This window comes from Oenanthe melanoleuca, chromosome 1 (genome assembly GCF_029582105.1).
Source record: "Oenanthe melanoleuca isolate GR-GAL-2019-014 chromosome 1, OMel1.0, whole genome shotgun sequence".
In the NCBI taxonomy this organism is placed as follows: domain Eukaryota; kingdom Metazoa; phylum Chordata; class Aves; order Passeriformes; family Muscicapidae; genus Oenanthe; species Oenanthe melanoleuca.
Window position 1 is genome coordinate 15478817 of NC_079333.1, and position 17912 is coordinate 15496728.

The following is a 17912-nucleotide window of genomic DNA, read 5'->3' on the forward strand; positions in this document are numbered from 1 at the left end:
CACTGAGGCACCACTGGGATGTTCATTTGGGGTCTCTCTGAGGGGGCACACACCTGAGCACTCAGTGAGTACACTTTGCATGAGGCAGAGCTCAAAACCAGGACCTGCCACCCGCTGGATTCCTCTTTAACCATGGGAAAGCAGAGAGCCAGGCAGCATCCTGCTGGTGGAGGAGTGCTGAGCAGGGCTGCAGTACTGCCTTACTGTGCATCCCAGGGGGATGCTGGGCTGGGGAGGCCCCAGATGGATCTGCCAGAGCACCCATGGGTGCTGATTCTAAAGGGGGATGCTGGCAGCAGCCCAGGCTTCTGTGGCAGAACCCTGCCACAACCCTCCCCAAGGAACCTCGAGGAAATGAATCATCTCCCTGCCGAGCTTCCAGCCCAGCTTTGCTGTAACAATTCCAAGTAAATGATCTGCCAGAGGTGGCTGCTTGAGCTTGAGGCATCCATGACACCGTGAGCCCTCAGAGCTCACTCGGCTCCTGCCCTCCAATGGGACTTTATCCATCTGTGAACGCAAGGAAAATGAGCCCAATTAATTTCAGCAGTGGATTAGTCTATTAGCCCCTGCCTGAGCAATCACCTTTGGGATGGAGCTGGACATCGCTCTGTCTGGACAACTTCACCCCCAATTGTGGGCCCCAAATCAAATTAGAGCTTCCAAGATGCTGAGTGTGCAGCTCTCAGTGCCTGTGGGCAGCACATCCCAGCGCCCACATCCCGTGCAGAACCCTCCCAGTGGATTTTACAAGCTCGGGTTGCAAGGGATTGGGATGCTTGGGAGTGCAGAACACAGCAAGGAGGGGTCTGGAAGAGTAAAGGATCCCCTGCAGCCTGTCTCACCAGCCCCAATGTCTCTCACAGGGGGTTTGCAGACTTCAAGGACAGAGAAGCTGCTCCTCAGGGAATTCCCTTCCCAGCAGAGCCCTGGATGAGGAGCATGACCATGTGGCCACCTCATTGCAAGGCTGAGAGCCAGGGCTGGGGGCTTAGGGCTTCCTCCCACTGCAGTCTCTGGATAGGATGCATTTTTAGCCACCAGCCCCTCTGGATCTTGTTACATTTGACAGGTGAAAAGCAAAATCCCGTTTGGATTCCTGGGAGGCAGCCTGCCCTCCACTCACACAGCCCCTCACCACTCCCCATGTCCCACCCACGGGGTCCCTGTCCAAGGGTTCCCCACCCTCTCTCCCATGCCCCAGCTCCAGGGAACGTGATGGGGAAACTTTCTCCCCTCCTGCCTCCCCTTCAAGGAGGAAGCTGCTGCTTCAGGAGCCCCTTTATTGCCCCCACCATCACACCCAGAGCTGTCTCCAAGTGCAGGGGGACAGATGTCGCTGCCTGTGTCACCTCCCCAGTGCCTGACAGCACCACGAGGAGCAGATGATCCCCCCAGGCCCCCCAAGCTGAGCCACAGCTGCCAGCAAACACCCAGCCCTGCCCAAGCATTCGCCGAGAAATCTGGCGGCATTAAAAACATCCCAAAATATCCCTGAGCCGTGATTCATCCTCCTCTCCCACCTCCAGCAATGCTGAGCCCCAGCCCCACTCCAGTCCTGGGGGGCTGCTTTCCCCTGGCTGCTGAGCCTCGTGCCCTGGCCACGGTGGTTAAATATAGCCCAGCTCTGTCTGTGTGTTGGCAACGCTGGGCTGGCAACAGGCAGGGCAGGAGAACACCAGCTTCTGATATTGGGCTGTGAGGGGGGAAACTGAGCTGAGGAGCAGGGAAGCGGCTCCTGAAGGCAGCAGGGCTGTCACCAGCTGTACTGTGGGCAGAGTGACACTGCTAAAACCCTGTCACCCTGTCCCTGTCCCCCGCACTGCTCCTTCACCCAAAGGCAGCATTTCCCAGGGAATCCCCCCCACAGAGCTGGGGAAATAGGCAGCATCCCTGTTCCCACCCTCCCAGGAGCATCCCTGATACCCTTCAGCTCTGCCACAGGCTGAGTGACACTGGTGACACCCTGCCACCCTGTCATCCCCCACACTGCCAGGTTCCTTCCCTCTGCCCCACAGCTCCCCAGGAAATCCTCTCCGTAGGGGTGAGAAAACAGAGGAAGTGTCTAGTTCCCTAAAGCAGCACCCTGATAACCCTCCAGCAGTGTCCCTGCATCAGAGGATGGAGGGATGGATGGAAGGTAGAGCTGGCAGCTCTGCCCAACTCCAGCTGGGAAGCCATCCATCCATTTCCTCCCAGCACCGCTCTTAGTCCCAAATTACATTGCTTTAATCTAATCAGGCAGCAACAACCTGTAACACGGTAGCTCCTTAATTACCTCATCTTTTCCAGGGGGATAATGAGGGCAAACAGGAAGGAAACACTTCTGGGATATCTCTTGTCTCCTCATGGTCATTTGCCTGGGGTCTTGTTGGATGGGAAGCAAGGGCTGAGGTGCAGGACCCTGTCAGGGAGCCACCCTGGCACCCAGTGATCTAGGATAAGGCTGGAGGATGCAAATCTGTGGAATCAGCCATCCCAAAAAAGCACACAAGTAGCCCTGCCTGCCTGTGCCTACCTCAGTTTCCCTACCTGCAAAGGTCCTGGCCGTGCAAGAGCTGCTTAGGATGGCACTAGAGTTTGGTCCAGGTGGAAAGAGCCATTCTGAGCCCAGTGTCTCCCCAGAGCTCACCCCATCCTCCTCCTCCCCCACACATCAGCCTGGCTGGAGCCTGGCATGCTCACACTGCACAGGACACTTGCACAGATCAGAGTTCCTACAGCCTGGAACCAGGCAGACGCCATTCCCTGAGGACCCAGCACGTTCCGAGTGGGATGTTTTGCTGAACCAAGCACATTTCCTAACCTCTGGCAGCTCACAAGCCCTTGGGGTGCTCCTAGCCTGTCCCCCCACATCCTGGCCTGGCCTCCCGGGGCCAAGAGAACAGGGCTGGAGTCAAGGTTGCTTCCTGTTGATGTCCCTTTGTCGGGCCGGACAAATCGGGACAGCAGCCACACTCCTCAAGGATTTCCGTCCCCAGAACATCGTGGCCTTCTTGGAACAGCCGGCTCGGCCACCAGCCTAACGATCTGTCACTCGTTTGTCACTAATTAGCTGACTGTTCTAAGAAAGAAGGTGGTGAGGACTGGGGGTCTTGCTGTCACTTGTCAGAGAGGGGGAGAGGGGCCCCCCTCAGCCCCGTGTCACTTGTCCCTAACTTGTCAGGGAGGGGCACATGGACCCTCCTACCGCTGCTCCACGGCCAGGAGAATCCCTGGTTTGTGGGTGCCCTCACCCAAAGGACACAGACATCCATCCTGGCACCCAGCTGGCACCAAGCTTTGGGCGCTGGGTGGGGCAGTGCTGGGACAGAGCTGGCATGATGTGCATTCCTGGGACATGGCATTGCCGGAAAAATGTCCCTGGCACACCCTTCCCATCCACATTGGATGGGTTTCCAGGACTTTCCTAGATGTTTCCTGGTGGATTAGCCATGCAGGGGTCCCCATGCCTGGCTCTACTTGGGACCATCATAGCAAAGCCCAGAGAGGGCTTGGAGGACATCTAGGTCCCTTGGGGGGACAGGAATCAGTGGGATGGGAAGGGGGATGCAGCATTCCCACATCCATCCATGCAGCCCCTGGCACGCCTGGCACTAATGGGATCTGCACAGTGATTAGGGACCTCATTTATCAGCCTCTGATGGGATCTGGGAAAATTGAATTCCTGGCCATCTGCAGCTGAGGAGGAATTCGATTTGGGCAGTGCTCCGGAGCAGGGTGTGGGGGGCTGGGGGGATCAGAGCTGCCCCCCAGGGGGTTCCACTCTCTTGCAGGGACTGCTCTTGCTTTCCATGCCTGAGAGGGTTTGGTGGTGGGATGCAGTTCTTAATTGCTGTGAAGGGGCCTAGGAATTGAGGGGGGGGTCGGGGGGGGGGGGTGATCTTGCTACTCAGATGGTGAAATTGAGGCACGTCCAGGAGAAGAACAAAGCCCATGACATGGCAGAAAGTATCTCAGTGCTGGTGTTTAATGGGTCAGCACTCAGCCAGGGGTCTGGCCTCCAGCCCCCCCTTGTCTATGGGGGGGTTCCAAAGCTGTGGCCAGGGCATCCAAAGGTGCCAGGCACCCTGCATCTGCCAGAGCTGGACCAGGAGCAGCAATCCCTCCTGCACCAAGAGGAGGGAGACTCGGGAGCTAGCTCTACTCCCTGGCATTTTCCACCCATAGCTCCCTTGGGCAGGTCCCCACATCCAGGGAGTGGCCAGGGTGGGTATGCAGTGGAATTCATCTGCAAAGGGCCCAGGCCAGTTCCCAAACCCATGGACTCAGCTCCCAGAGGGCCACTCTCCAGACCCAGGCTTGCAGGGAATCCCAGCCCATCACTTCCCTGCCAAATGCCACAGCTCAGCTCCAAAAAGCCAAGGACCCTCATGGGGCCTATCTCGTGCAGGGGGAAGATGACACAGTGGCATGTCATCCTGCAGTGGGAACATCCTGATCCCAGCTTCTCACTGCCCAGGGTGCAGCAGGACTAATCCCCTCCAAGTCCTTCTGCCTGGGGTGCAGCAGAGCACCCCCATCCGAGCTCCCCTGCCTGGGGTGCAGTAGGGCACTCCCACCTCACACCTCCCTTCCCGAATGCCATGGGGCATGAGAGCACTGGAACCTACATCCCAAACCCCACTGTCCCTCAAAAACCAGCAGCAGGGCACTGCAGTGCCAGCACAGGCTGACTCCACACCTCCAAGCAGCCACTCCTTGAGACCCCCACACCTCTGGGTGTAGGGACCACCTGGCTGGGGAACACTGGGGCGCCCCCACCCATCCCAGCCTGGGGACCTAGCTCTGCCCCCCAGCCCTGCTGAGTGTGGGAGGAAGCCAGCCCTGCTGCATGCAATGGAAAGAAGCTGCCACGGCCCTTTCCTCCCCTTTATTGCCCTGCTGATGTGTTTGTGTCTGCCGGAGGAAACGCAAGGACAAACGCCCGCACACGCATGTCCCCTCGCTGCCCTCAGCAGGACCTCAGCCCATGAACGGGTCCCACACAGGGGGAAACTGAGGCAGGAGGAGCCCCACGATGCTGGCTGAGGCCACCCAAGCCCTGGCAGGTCGGTAAAGGTGCCTGAGTGCAATCCCCCACAGCCCCCTCCCCATCCCTGGAGACAGCGGGGGGGCCCAGCCCATCCTACTTCTCCAGGCTGTGAACATGTATCAATTAGGGTTTGATTCATGCTGCAGTCTGCAGGTAATTGCATTGGAGCTGCTGGCGGGGAAGGAGAGGAGGAACAGACATTCTCAGCCTCACTCCACTGCAGGGTGACACCCTAAGCCCTCTGTACCCCCTATACACCCCCCCAGGATTGGGGATGGGAGTTCCAGATGCAGCCAGTACCCAGGACACCAATGGTGACAGGGGTCCTGCGGTGTTTTGTGGGGGATGAGCTGTTCCTCACCCACCCTGAGCTGGGATATGCTGGGGAAGGAGCAGGATCCATTTCCACCACTCACTCCTCATACATCCCGGGTCACACACCATTGCCACTGTGGCCCCACACACCAGGGATAGCTGGGGCTGCATCCCCACCACGGGATCCACTCCTCCTCCTCCTCACTGCCACCCCAGCACTGGTCTGGTTCAAAACCAGTCTGCCCACCACCACCCATCTGGGTGGGTTTTGTACCCCTAGGCTGGGAGTTGGGGTCCCTTACCACCACCCCCAGATCCCCTGGTGGGGCTGTGGGGTTCAGAGCCTGCCCAGCTGCCAGCACCCTCCCAGGTCAGGCCCAGGTGTGTTCTGGAGGGACCACAGGGATCACAGGGACCCCATGTCACTGCACCGGGCAGGGAGGAGTGTCACATCCCACCCCCGTGCTGACAGCTCCGATGTCCTCAAGCCGCCACCTTCCCATCCGGAGGGGAAGGGGGGCTCATTTCCCCCCCCGCCCGGGGCACACTGGCCCTGCTCGGCTTCTTTCTCTCCGTCAGCAGCTTTCGGCAATTTCCCAGAGAGCGTTTCCTTCCCTTCGTTTCCCAGCTCGAATCTCCGGGTCCTCGCTCCTGTCTTGAGCCCCCCTGGAGCCCCCCAAGTAGCTGCACCCCCAGGGGGACCAAGGCCACGGTTCTCACACCCAAAACCACGGGCACACAGGTCAGGGATCCATCCAGCCGCCAGAGGGGAAGAATCCGTCTCAAGTTACCCCTCCCCAAATTTGGGTGTGCTCGTTGTCACGGGTGTTTTCCCACCCACGTGCTGGGATGCAGCCTCCATCTCCCCAAAACGTGCAGCTGGTGCAAGGAGGGTGGGGGACTCGGAGCTGGGTCCTGCCGGGGATGCAGAACTGGGGGCGCAGAAGGGGCTCCCTCCTTCCCAGCGCAGCCACCCCGAGGTCTGCCCGCAGCATGGAACACGCAGCGCGGCCAGGGGACACAGGGAAGTGGCGACTCCAACCCCCCGGACAAAGGAACCCCCAGACACCCCCAAGCACACCGCACCCCCAAACGCCCCAGGACAGAATGGACCCCCAGCCCAGCCACAGACCCCCCGGGACCCCCGGGTACCCCTCTCCCCAGGGTGGCTCACAGTGTCCTGCAGAGTCCCCATGTTGCGGCCCGGCTCCTGGCGCGGCTGCGGGAGGGCGTGGGGGTCCCCCCGGGACCGGGCCGCCCCCCCTCCCAGTCCGGCCCATTTCCTCCCGGGATCCCGCCGGGATCCGCACCCCCCCAGCCCGCTGCCTCCTTCCTACGCGTGTCCCCAAGCCTCGGGGTGGGGGGACACAAAATGGGGGGGCACCCATTCGTGCCTCAGTTTCCCTGTCGAGCTCTCAGTGGGGTTCAGAGCTCCCCACCGAAAAGGGGGAGACAAGCGGGTGCGAACGTGCTCGGGAAGGGATGGGGAGCCCAGCAAGCCCCGCTCCCATCGTCCCCTACCCCTCAGGCGAGTGGGGAGCCCCGCCCCACAGCATCAACACGGGGACCCCCACCAACCCCGGGACCGAGCGGGAGGGGAGGGAATGAAGTGGGAATGGCGGTCCCGGCTGGGAGAGGACGTGGGTCGCGTATCGCGGTTTGGGAGGGGAGGAGGGTGGAGGGTTCCGGGTGGGAGAAGCGCTTGGGGTGGGGGTCCCCGGTAGCAGGGCAGGTGAATGGGGTGTCCCAGGTGTCAGGGGACGTGGGTCGGGGTCCCGGGTGGGAGCGGAGGCGACTCTGAATTCCCGGTTTGGGGAGGGGGGGCGGGTTTGAGGGTCCCAGGTGGAACGGGAGATAGTTGGGATTGGGGTCCCGAATGGGAGGGGATGGAAACGCGGGTTGAGAAGAGAAGGGTCCCGAGTGGGAGGGAGGTGCGGGGGACCCCTCGGGGTGCAGGTCCCCACGTCCCTACCTGTAGCGCCTCGGGGCCGGGAGCGGCGTCCCCCGCCCGCAGGAACCCGCGGCTGAAAAAGCGAAGGAGCGCGATGAGGAGCCGCGGCACCATCCCGGCACCATCCCGGCACCATCCCGGTCCCCCCGCACCGCCCGCGGGCTGCGGGCACGCCCCCGCCGCGACACGCCCCGTCACGACACGTCCTATCGCGACACGCCCCGCACCTGCTGCGCGGGGCTCTGAGCAGCGAGGGTGGGCGGGGGGCTCGGACATCACTCTGCAATGCGTGGTGGGGGTCCCCGGTGTGGGGCGGGGGTCCAGGAGGTGGCACCGATGTGGGAAGTGGGTCCCCGGTATTGGGAGGGGGTCAGAGGTGGGAGTCAGTGTGGGGTGAAGGGGGAACCCATGTGGGGAGAGGATCGGGGCATCGCTCCCCGGTTTGGATGGCTCTGCTCTGGGGCTGGGGCTGGCAGTGCTTTTTTGTGGGGCAGTACCTGGGGTGTGGTACCTGAAAGGGCAACAATCCCCCTCCTTGTTAAACCCTCCTCTGGTGGGGATCGGGCCAGGATTTCCCCCTTGCCCCTTCTCCCTTCTGGGGCATGTTTCACCTCCCAATAAGGCGACTCCAGCCCCCTTAAAGGATGCGCCTCACGTTTGGGCTGGGGCGATGTTCCCCTCATCGTCTCTGATGCAGGGGCCGAAATCTCATCCCACCCCTTGCCCTGGGGTAACTGATGCAGGGCTCCGTACTGCATCAGAAAGCCTTCCCTGCCCCGCATCCCATGGGATACTGAAGGGGTCCTACCCAGCATCCCTCCCTTGGATAGGGAGGGACTCTCATCTTCGGGACTCCTCATAGGGTCTGTTGGCCCCCACCCTCCTACAGAACCCCCATTCCTTCAGCGACGAGTGACACCTCCTGTGCGACACCTTTCCCTTCCCACCCGCCCCTGAGACAAGTACCAGGATTTCGGGATGCTGCCCCTACCCCAGTGGCCCCAGGGAATCTGCAGGGAGGGTCGACTGCTCAGCCGTCACACGATGGCCACACGCCACACGGTGAGAGGGACACGGGTAGCGCGACAATCTCCATCCCTCCCCCTCATCCCTTTCCTCCAGGGCAGGATGCCCTCCTCTTCTCCGCACCCCGAGACTCCCCAGTGCCCAGGCACCCCCGTGTGCCTGCACCCCTGTATCCCTGCCCCTCCACGTCCCTGTGTCCCCGCAGTCCCGTGTTCCTGCACCTGTGTCCCTGTCCCCAGGGTGCTCTCCAGGGACAGGGTGCGCGGGGGTTTCGCTGCTGGCTCGTAAAGGACTCGACCTTCTCGCTTCGTCTCTCACCCCTCGTTAGGACGGGTGACAAGGAAATGCCACCTCGAGGCACGGGCCAGGCAGGGGCGGGTTTAGGGACACCGGGGGTCCCGGAGGAGGCTCGGGGTGGCCAGTGGAGCCGCGGGGCCATCTAGTGGCCAGCGCCACCGGGAGCTGCCGGGCTGATCCCGGGCAGCCTCCCGCAGCAGCCCCGGCCTCCAGGCGGTCCTGCCCCTGCGGTGACACAGGGCCACGGGCGTCTGTCCCCGGGGGTGGCACAGGATCATGAATACCTAAACCCGGCCCAGCCCCCCAGGACAGCGTCTCACAGTGTCCAATTTTCTGTCTAGGACACCAGCAGAGCTGCCAGGTCCCCAAAATCAAGGTGTGGAATCCCTGCTATGGGTTCACCCTGTGCAGGTACCATGCATCACTCCAGCCTCACAGGTCCCGCTGGCACGGATGCAGGCCTGAGAATCCATGGATAAAGCAGACTCCCGGTGGGAATAGCAGATTCCCTGTGGGGCCAGCAGTGGGAACACCCCAAGGAGCTGGAGCTGGCAGGATCCATGCCAAACCTGGCACAACGTGTCACCAGAGCCAGCCACGGAGCAGCTCACAGCCAGCACAGCTGCCCAGGGAGCACAAAGCCAGTGCTGGGAACAAGGACAGCACAGAGCTGTCCCCAGTGCCCAGAGGTGCATGGGGACAGGGGGTGGGACACTGGGGTGCAGGGACACAGGAGCTGCAGGGACATGAGGGAGGACTGGGGGGCAGGTGGTGGGACACAGGGATGTAGACACAAAGTCCTGGGGACAGAGAGTGAGACACAGAGGGAAATGGGACACAGGAGTGCAGGGATGTGGGGGTGGAGGGACACAGGAGCAGGGACACAGGGACATGGCAGTGGAGGGACACAGGGGCACCCAGGGACAGGGGAATGGGACACAGGTCCGGGGATGCAAGGGTGCAGGGACTTGTGCTGCAGTACTATCCATGCATCACTGTTCATCTCCTAGTCAGTCCCAGGGTAATTATGAGCTTCTCCCTGGCTCTTCTGTGTGCCCAGGAATGGCACCCTTGGATGGGAACTTCAGGGCAGTCAGATGGGCACACACAGCCTCAGAACCCAGCCCTGGAGCTGCTGGGTAATAACTGTGAGTGCTCAGGAGAGGCAGCAGTGTGGGCTTCCCATATTTTCATCCATCCTGTAGTTTTCCCTTGTTCCCAGCCTGGAGTGGATCAATCAGCACTGTGCCTCCAGTCTCTTCCTGGGAACTTGGGGAGCAGCCACCCCGCATCCCATCTGGAGGGTGTCTGATGGCATCAGTGGGAATAAAGTTCATGCAGGTGAGTAAATATTAACCTTTATTCCATGGTAATGGAATATTCCACACCAAAGACACGGAGATAAACCCCACACCAGCTTTTCCCTGGGAGGTGCTGGTAGCAAGAAGTTAAAGATTTTGGGGGGTTAAGGTACCAAGATGAGCCTTCATGCCCTGTGTAACCCTGAAATCCCATTTCTCCCCATCCCTAGCTACTGCAGCAGCCTGCCCTCAGAGCAGCATCTGTGGGCATAGTGGATATACTGGGAGCACTGGGATGGGAGGAGAGCAGGGCAGGAGGGCAGCATGGCTGGGCCAGGACTGCTGTGAGTCATGTAGGACCAGCAGTGCTCCATTCAACTGTGGCATTGGCAGCCAGAGGCTGGCTCTGGGGAGGCACAGGACTGTGCAGCCTTCTGGAGCATCCCTGTCCTCTGGGAAAGGAGGGGACACAGTGGCCAATGCAGGTGGCACATAGGGCTGGGGTCCTGCCCATAGAACAGAGAGGACTGAGACTCAGCTGAGCTTGGGGGACATGCTGAATCCATGAATGAATTGGGGTGTTTTTACTCTGGAGCTGCTAATCCAAGGTACACTGACAGCCCTAAATCCCATCAGAAATCAATCCATCTGCTCTTCCGCTCTGCACTCATCCCCACAATGGCACCTGATCGATATCCCATTTACTGCTCTGTGGTTTCCCCATGGATAAATCCCACCCAGTGCCCTGGATGCAGCTGCAGTGCCTGAATGGGGCAGGGAATGCTTTGGGGCAGGGAATGCTGTGGCATCCCTCCCCTGAGCCATCCCAGGCACGGTGGTGGGGCTGCCAGGAGGCTCCGTGGCACCAGGGTCACAGCATGGACCTGCTGGGAGCAGCAGGAGAGTTGGGAATGGTGGAAGCAAGGAAGAGCTGTGCCTGCAGCTGTTGTGCATGTGTGAGTGTGTGTGTGCACCACTGTCAGCACCAGCAGGGTGGGATCCAGGGTCCAGGTGAATCCCTTGATTCACCACAGGAGCCAGAGCCCAGAATGATCCCAGGCTGGGCAGGGATGGGGTGTCCTGGCACCAGCTCCTCTGTGGGGATGGCTCCCAGAGGTGCCAGCTGCAGGGATCTGCAGGGATCAGGTCTGGGGCTTGGGCTGTCATTGGATTCAAAGCAGGATAACAAAGGGATGAGGAAGGGATGAGGAAGTTCTGTGCTCTTCAACATCTTTATAAATTGCTTGGACACAGCATTGGAAGTTTGGACTAAGCAAGTTCACAGACAATAAAAAACCGGGAGGAGCTGCTGAGAAATTGGAGAGCTGGACAATCACCAAGTGTGTGAAGTTCAACAAGGATTCTGCACCTGGGATGGGGCAACCTAATGTATGTACAGACTGGGAAATGATTTCCTGGAAAGCAGTGTCGTGGAAAAGGACCTGGGGGTGCTGGTCAACAGTAAACTGAACATGAGTCACATCCATGTCCTGGGGGGGCATCAGGAACAGCATCACCAGCTGAGTGAGGGAAGGAATTGTGCCACCCTGCTCTCCACTGGGGCAGCCTCACCTCGAGTGCTGGGGGCAGTTGTGGGCATCACAAAATAAAAAAGACATTAAGCCACTAGAGAGAGTCTAAAGGAGGGCAACCAGGGTGGTGAAGGGCCTTGAGGGGAAGCTGTATGAGGAGGGGCTGAGGTCACTTGGTCTGTTCAGCCTGGAGGAGAGGAGACTGAGGGGACGCTTCATTGCAGGTACAGCTTCCTAGTGAGGGGAAGAGGAGGGGCAGGCACTGATCTCTGCTCTCTGCTGACCAGTGACACTCCAGAGGGAATGGGCTGAAGTTGGGCCAGGGGAAGATTAGGGTGGATATTAGGAAAAGATTCTTCACCCAGAGGGTGACTGGACACTGGAACAGCCTCCCCAGGGCAGCACCAAGCCTGACAGGGTTCAAGCAGCATTTGGGCAGTACTTTTGAGCATTTGATGTGACTCTTGGGGATGGTGCTGTGCAGGGCCAGGAGTTGGACTTGATGCTCCTTGTGGGCTCCTTCCAAGGGAGCAGATTCCATGGAGCGATGACAAAGGGATAAGGAAGGCCCAGCTGATGAAGTGATACCAGTGATGAGTAAGTGATGGAGCCCTCAGAGGGTCTCTATGGAGACAGCTCAGAGCACAGCAGGGGCTGGGGGCCACCAGCAGCCCGCACACACGACAGGGCTAATTAGGGGGACAAATGGCACAGCAGAGCCCTGCCAGTCCCACTGTGGTGGTCAGGTCCCTGTGGGGCTGAGATGGCTCTGGGCTCTGCTCCATACCTCTCCCCATTCTTTGGCTGCTTTCCCAGCGGGCTCAGACATTCCTCATGGTGGCCACCAGCATCTCCATTTCATCTCCTGAGTCACATAGAGCCTGTCCCATGAGATCCTCCTGGATGGGCAGGGACAGAGCACACCCCCACTGTCCCCCCAGAGGGGCGACTGAGAAGGGATATCCATGGGGACAGCCTGCATCCAGGGGTTAGCATATACCATGGTGAGAGCATGCATCCAGGGGGACAGTGTGTATCCATGGGGATAGCATGTGTCCATGGGGACAGCGTGTGTCCATGGGGACAAACTGAATACAGAGGCACAGCATGTGTCCATGGGGACAGCATGTGCTCATGGGATGAACTGAATCCAGGGGGATAGCATGTGTCCATGGGAACAGCATGTGTCCATGGGGACAAACTGGATCCAGAGGCACAGCATGTGTCCATGGGGACAGCATGTGCTCATGGGATGAACTGAATCCAGGGGGATAGCATGTGTCCATGGGAACAGCATGTGTCCATGGGGACAAACTGGATCCAGGGTGACAGCCTGTATCCAGGGGGACAGCACTTGTCCATGGGGACAGCATGTGTCCATCAGGAGAGCATGTATCCATGGGAACAGCATGTGTCCATGGGGACAAACTGGATCCAGGGGGATAGCATGTGTCCATGGGGACAGCATGTGTTCATGGGGATGAACTGAATCCAGGGGGACAGCATGTGTCCATGGGGACAGCATGTGTCCAAAGGGACAGCATGTATCCATCAGGAGAACGTGTATCCATGGGGACAGCATGTGTCCATCAGGACAGCCTGTATCCATGGGGACAGCATGTGTCCAAAGGGACAGCCGTGTATCCAGAGGGACAGCACTTATCCATGGGGACATCATGTGTCCATGGGGACAAACTGAATCCAGGGGGACAGCATGTGTCCAAAGGGACAGCATGTATTCATCAGAACAGCATGTATCCATGGGGACAGCATGTGTCCATGGGGACAAACTGGATCCAGGGGGACAGCCTGTATCCAGAGGGACAAACTGTATCCAGGGGGACAGCATGTGTCCATGGGGACAGCATTTGTCCATGGGGACAAACTGAACACAGAGGTACAGCATGTATCCATGGGGACAGCATGTGTCCATCAGGACAGCCTGTATCCATGGGGACAGCACGCATCCCCAGGGACAAGTGTGTCCATGGAAACAGCCCGAATCCCGGAGGACAGCGTGTGTCCGTGGGTGACAGCCTGAACCCAGAAGCACAGCCTGTGTCCAGAGGGACAACCTGCACCCAGGGTGACAGCATGTATCCATGGGGGCAGCCTGCACTCGTGGGACCAGCACATGCCCAGAGGTACAGGTGACAGCCACGAGGACAGCACGCATCTTGGGGACACTGTGTCTGGAAGGACACTGCACACCTGGGGACAGCATGTGTCTTGAGGGCAGAGGGACACGTTTGCAGAGGGACAGCGTGTCTGACAAGGGACAGCACGTGTCCATAAGGACAGGGGTTGCCTGGAGGGACAGGATGTCTCTGGAGGGACACATGGATTTTGGGGAAAGCATGTGCCAGAATGAGAGCGGGAGAAGGGACAGCAGGTGCCTGTGGGACAGCGTGAACTGGGGATCCAGCAGCCCCTGGACACGCTGTGCCACACCACTGTTCCAGGTGGCCCAGCAGCAATAAGGAAGATCTCAGCCCAAGCAGATGGAGGACAGGAATTTACTGCCAGATCAAATAAAAGACGAGGAGATGACGTCCATTGGCACTGGCAGTGTCACTGCAAGCTGACCCCACTCCAGATGCAGGACACGAGGACTTGGCCACCAGCTCTCACTCGTCCCTGCCACTCTCCCTGGCCCTTTATTTTGGGGTGGGGTTGCTGCCAGGTGACAATGGAGTGTGGTGCCACCAAGAGCACCCAGGGATCTGTTCAGAGACAGAGAAGCAAGTCTGGTTCCCACCAGCCTGGAGAGCCCATAGAAATGTGGCACACAAGGAATAGGGTCCCTGTCCCTGTGCTGGTACCTGATCCACAGGATTCTCAAAGGCAGGCATGAATTACAGTGTCACTTAAGAAAGGGATGCTCTAAGCCCAGATCCCAGGGGTGCTCTGAGCCTGGATCCCAGGGGTGCTCCTTGAATGTTCTGAGCCCTCCTCCTAGGGGTGTTCCAAGCTCTGGGCCCCCAAGGATGGTCTGAGTGGTGATCCTGGGACACTCTGAGCCCCAACCCTAGGATGCTCTGAGCCTCTCTTCCAGCTTCCCACTGGTGTCCCCAGGATTTTCCTCCCCACTGCAGTACAGCTCTCCATGGGCATCCCTTGGCATCTGGATGCTTGCTGCCATTGTCTCACCTGGCACCTGCCTGCTCCAATTCTCCCTCATCATCTCTCCTGTTAGCAAAGCAATCACTCCCCAATTTAACCTGGATTAAAGCAGTATTGCTCACTTGCTCCCTCGCTAGTTCTTTTCCAATTAATTTGTTCCTCGCTTTTATTTCCTAATTAATTCTTCAGGCTCTTTGGCAAGGAAACAACAGTGGTGCCCAGGGTCTCAGGAAGGGATCAGGATTAATTATCCCAATGGGAATGAGCAGAGGGGAAGCAAAGCAGGGGCTTAGCCCAGGATGGGGATGTGGATCTGGGGTGAGCAGTGTTCCCTGGACCACCCATAAGCATCCCATACAAAGGAGGGCCATGGGATGAGGGGCCCACAGCTTACATCATTTCCATCTTCCCTTGGGAATGCCACAGGAACAAAATCCTCACAGAAACCAACAGGATGCCTCTGGGGGGATCACCCTAGGGACAGGTTGAAGTGGGGGGCCAAGTCCTGCAAGGGTTAATGCACAGTACAGCACAGGGTGCTGGAGCTAAAAATACTGTGCCTTCTTGGGATTTGCTCCAATGACTCATTCCTTTCTGTAATTTATTGCTCGTTACATAATCACTTTCATTTTCAGCTGGAGAAAAATGGAATATGTTTTTTCCCTTTTTCTTCTGTTTTTTTAAATGAAAAGGGCATTTTAGCACATAAGCACCAGCCATTTTCCCAGTTCTTCCTGGAAAAGGGCTGGCATGCTGCCTCTGGCTCCAGCCTCCATCCAAAGACTCCTAAGAGCATGGTGAGCTCTGGGGTCTGCTACAGAGGGAATGGGGAGTGAGGAGCCTCTGGGTGCTGAGAGGGCAGAGCATCCTGGGGCAGCTCAGGGGGAGGTTTGGGATGGGGTGGGATGGGATGGGGTGGGATGGGATGGGATGGGATGGGATGGGATGGGATGGGATGGGATGGGATGGCCAGATCCACCCACTGTACCCATTGTCCAGCCAGGGTGAACACCCCTTGGCACAGCTGCTGCTGTGTCCCAGCAAAGCCAGGGCTGCACCCCAGCAAGCCCAATATGGCCCAGTGCTAGATCTTAGCAATTCTGGGGCTGCATCCCAGCAAATCCAGTTCTGTCTCCCAGTAAACCACTGGGCATGGGCCCTGGCTGGGACTGGGACAATCTCCTGGCAGGGAGGTGAGAACCCCACTCTCTGCCAGCCCCGCTGCCACCTCCACAGGGGGGCCAGGAAGCCTTGTGTTTGGAGCTGCAGCCTCGGAATTAACTGTGCCAAATGTTTTATTTGTGTAGAAACGCAATTATGTTAATTAAAGCATATCTGTAATTACAGCACTTAGTGGCCTGTAAGAGCACAAGTGACTCTGGTGACTCCAGAGGAGCTGGGAGGCTGGCGGGTGGCTTGGCTGGGAGCTCTGTGGCAGGGCAAGCAGCAGTGTCCCCTTGGGGTGACAGGGGTGACCTCAGAGCCTGTCCACTCTGCCAGGGATGGTGCAGCACGATGGGATGTTCAGTACCCACAGCACATCCTGACCAAGCCACAGCCCTGCTGCTCTGGGAGTGAAGGCAAAAGGAAGAATATGCCTCCAGCACCTCAGGGATGAGGGAGCAGGAAGAAAATGGATCCCTGAGGTGGACAACAATGCCTGGGCAAAGGGAGTTTTTCTGGTTCTGCAGGTGGCAGGGGCTAAAGAGTGTATCTGTGAGGGGAAAATAAATGGGAAGCAGAGAAAGATGACAGCTGGAGCAGCACCCAGCCAGTCCATGAAATGGCTGGGATCACATCCCACGGTCTCCAGGCAAGGGAAGAAGGGAGGTGGCATCTGTCCCCACCTGAACAGATCCCTCGTTGTGGGCAGTGTGTTCTGGGAGGACAAGGAGCCCAGAGGGAACATGGTCTGGGGCAGAGGAGGGGCACAGGAGAGCCTGGGGCAAGGGAAGCAGCAATGGCAGGGCATGGTGCTCCAGGATCCCACACACCTTTCCTCCATCACCAGAGCAGCCAGTCTCCCAGACCAGCACCTGCCAACACAGTTTCCACCTTCCCCAGCCTCCAGCAATGACAGAAAATTCCTGCAATTGCTCAGTCCAGAGCAAAAACACTTCACTGGACCCAAAGGATTTCACCCTGAGCATCCACAGGATAGATCTACAGACAAGAAAGGCAGGGATGGCTGCTGAGCTGCCATGTTTAGTTTGAAGCCACCATCAGCCCTGCACAACTCCAGAGCTGCACAGCAATGGGCAGGTGCTGCAGGATGCTGGGCAGGGGCAGAGCAGCTGGCAGGAGCACGGTGGCACCAAAGCCCGGCCGGGTGGGATTTATTTGCTGAGCAAACGTGGGGAGGCTGCTGATCCGGCTGCAGGAGCTGAGCCCTGTTTGCTCGGCAAACACTCTGCTCCGGGTGCTCCGCCCTGGAGCATCAGGTCCCGTGCAAGCAGCTGCCCCCGCTGCCCGGCTGGGAGAGCAGCTCCGGGGCTGCCAGGAGCCACAGGAACGCAGCTGGGGCTGGAAAGCCTGGCAGCCCTGCAAGGCTGCAAAGCCCTGTCCACATGGAATGGCAGCCCTGCAAATCCCCGTTGTATGGCATTCCTGTAAATCCCATTCCTGTTGTACAGCATCCCTGCAAATCCCTATCGCCGCTCCGCAGCATCCCTGCAAATCCCTGGGGCTGCCAGGAGCACAGGAACACAGCTGGTCTCGGTGATAGGGCTGCAAACCCTGCCCCTACTGCAACGGGATATCTTCATCCCTGTTTCATGGCATCCTTGCAAGCCCCACCACCACGGGGACCTCCAAGAGAAGCCACCAGCACCCCAAGGGAGCCAAACCAGGCAGGAGAGAGAAAACAGGGTTACTCTGAATCCCTGGGGAATTATCCTTGGATATATGCAACACTACAGATGCTGCCAACTCATCTCTCAATTAGTCCATTTAGTTGATAACTAGAAGGGGGAAAAAAGCTGCTGTTGAGGGTGGTTCAGCATGTGTTCATCACCTACCCTTTGCTGCTTTTTTTTTTTTTCTTTTTTTCTTTTTTTTTTTTTTTTTTTTTTTTTTCCTTTCCAGCACTTTTTTCCCCTTAAAAATAGTGGGAATAGAGCAGGAGCCAGGATCCTGCCTGTGCTTTCCATGCCCCATGCTTTCCACAAACCACAGCTCCCAGGAGCAGGGATTATCTCCCAAGCAACATCACAGATTTCTAACTGGATTCGGCATCTGTGAACATGGCACAAGTGGGACCCACTCACTGGGCCAGGACTTCTTCCCAAATAAATATTCCCATGAGCCAGAGTTAGTGCAGGGAGTGGGGACCA

The 17912-nt window shown here is 58.5% G+C and overlaps 1 protein-coding gene across 2 annotated transcripts in view; it reads right to left on the reverse strand.

Moving 5' to 3' along the window:
• PDE2A (phosphodiesterase 2A) overlaps positions 1 to 17912 on the reverse strand; it is a 38141-nt gene that overhangs the window by 12310 nt on the left and 7919 nt on the right. Inside the window, exon 2 of one of the 2 annotated variants that reach the window (XM_056485942.1) lies at positions 7323 to 7374. In XM_056485942.1, coding sequence (XP_056341917.1) covers positions 7323 to 7374 — 52 coding nt within the window. Of the gene's footprint in view, positions 1 to 6524; positions 6599 to 7322; positions 7375 to 17912 lie in introns of those variants that run through there. The other variant, XM_056485951.1, reaches the window with a different exon arrangement.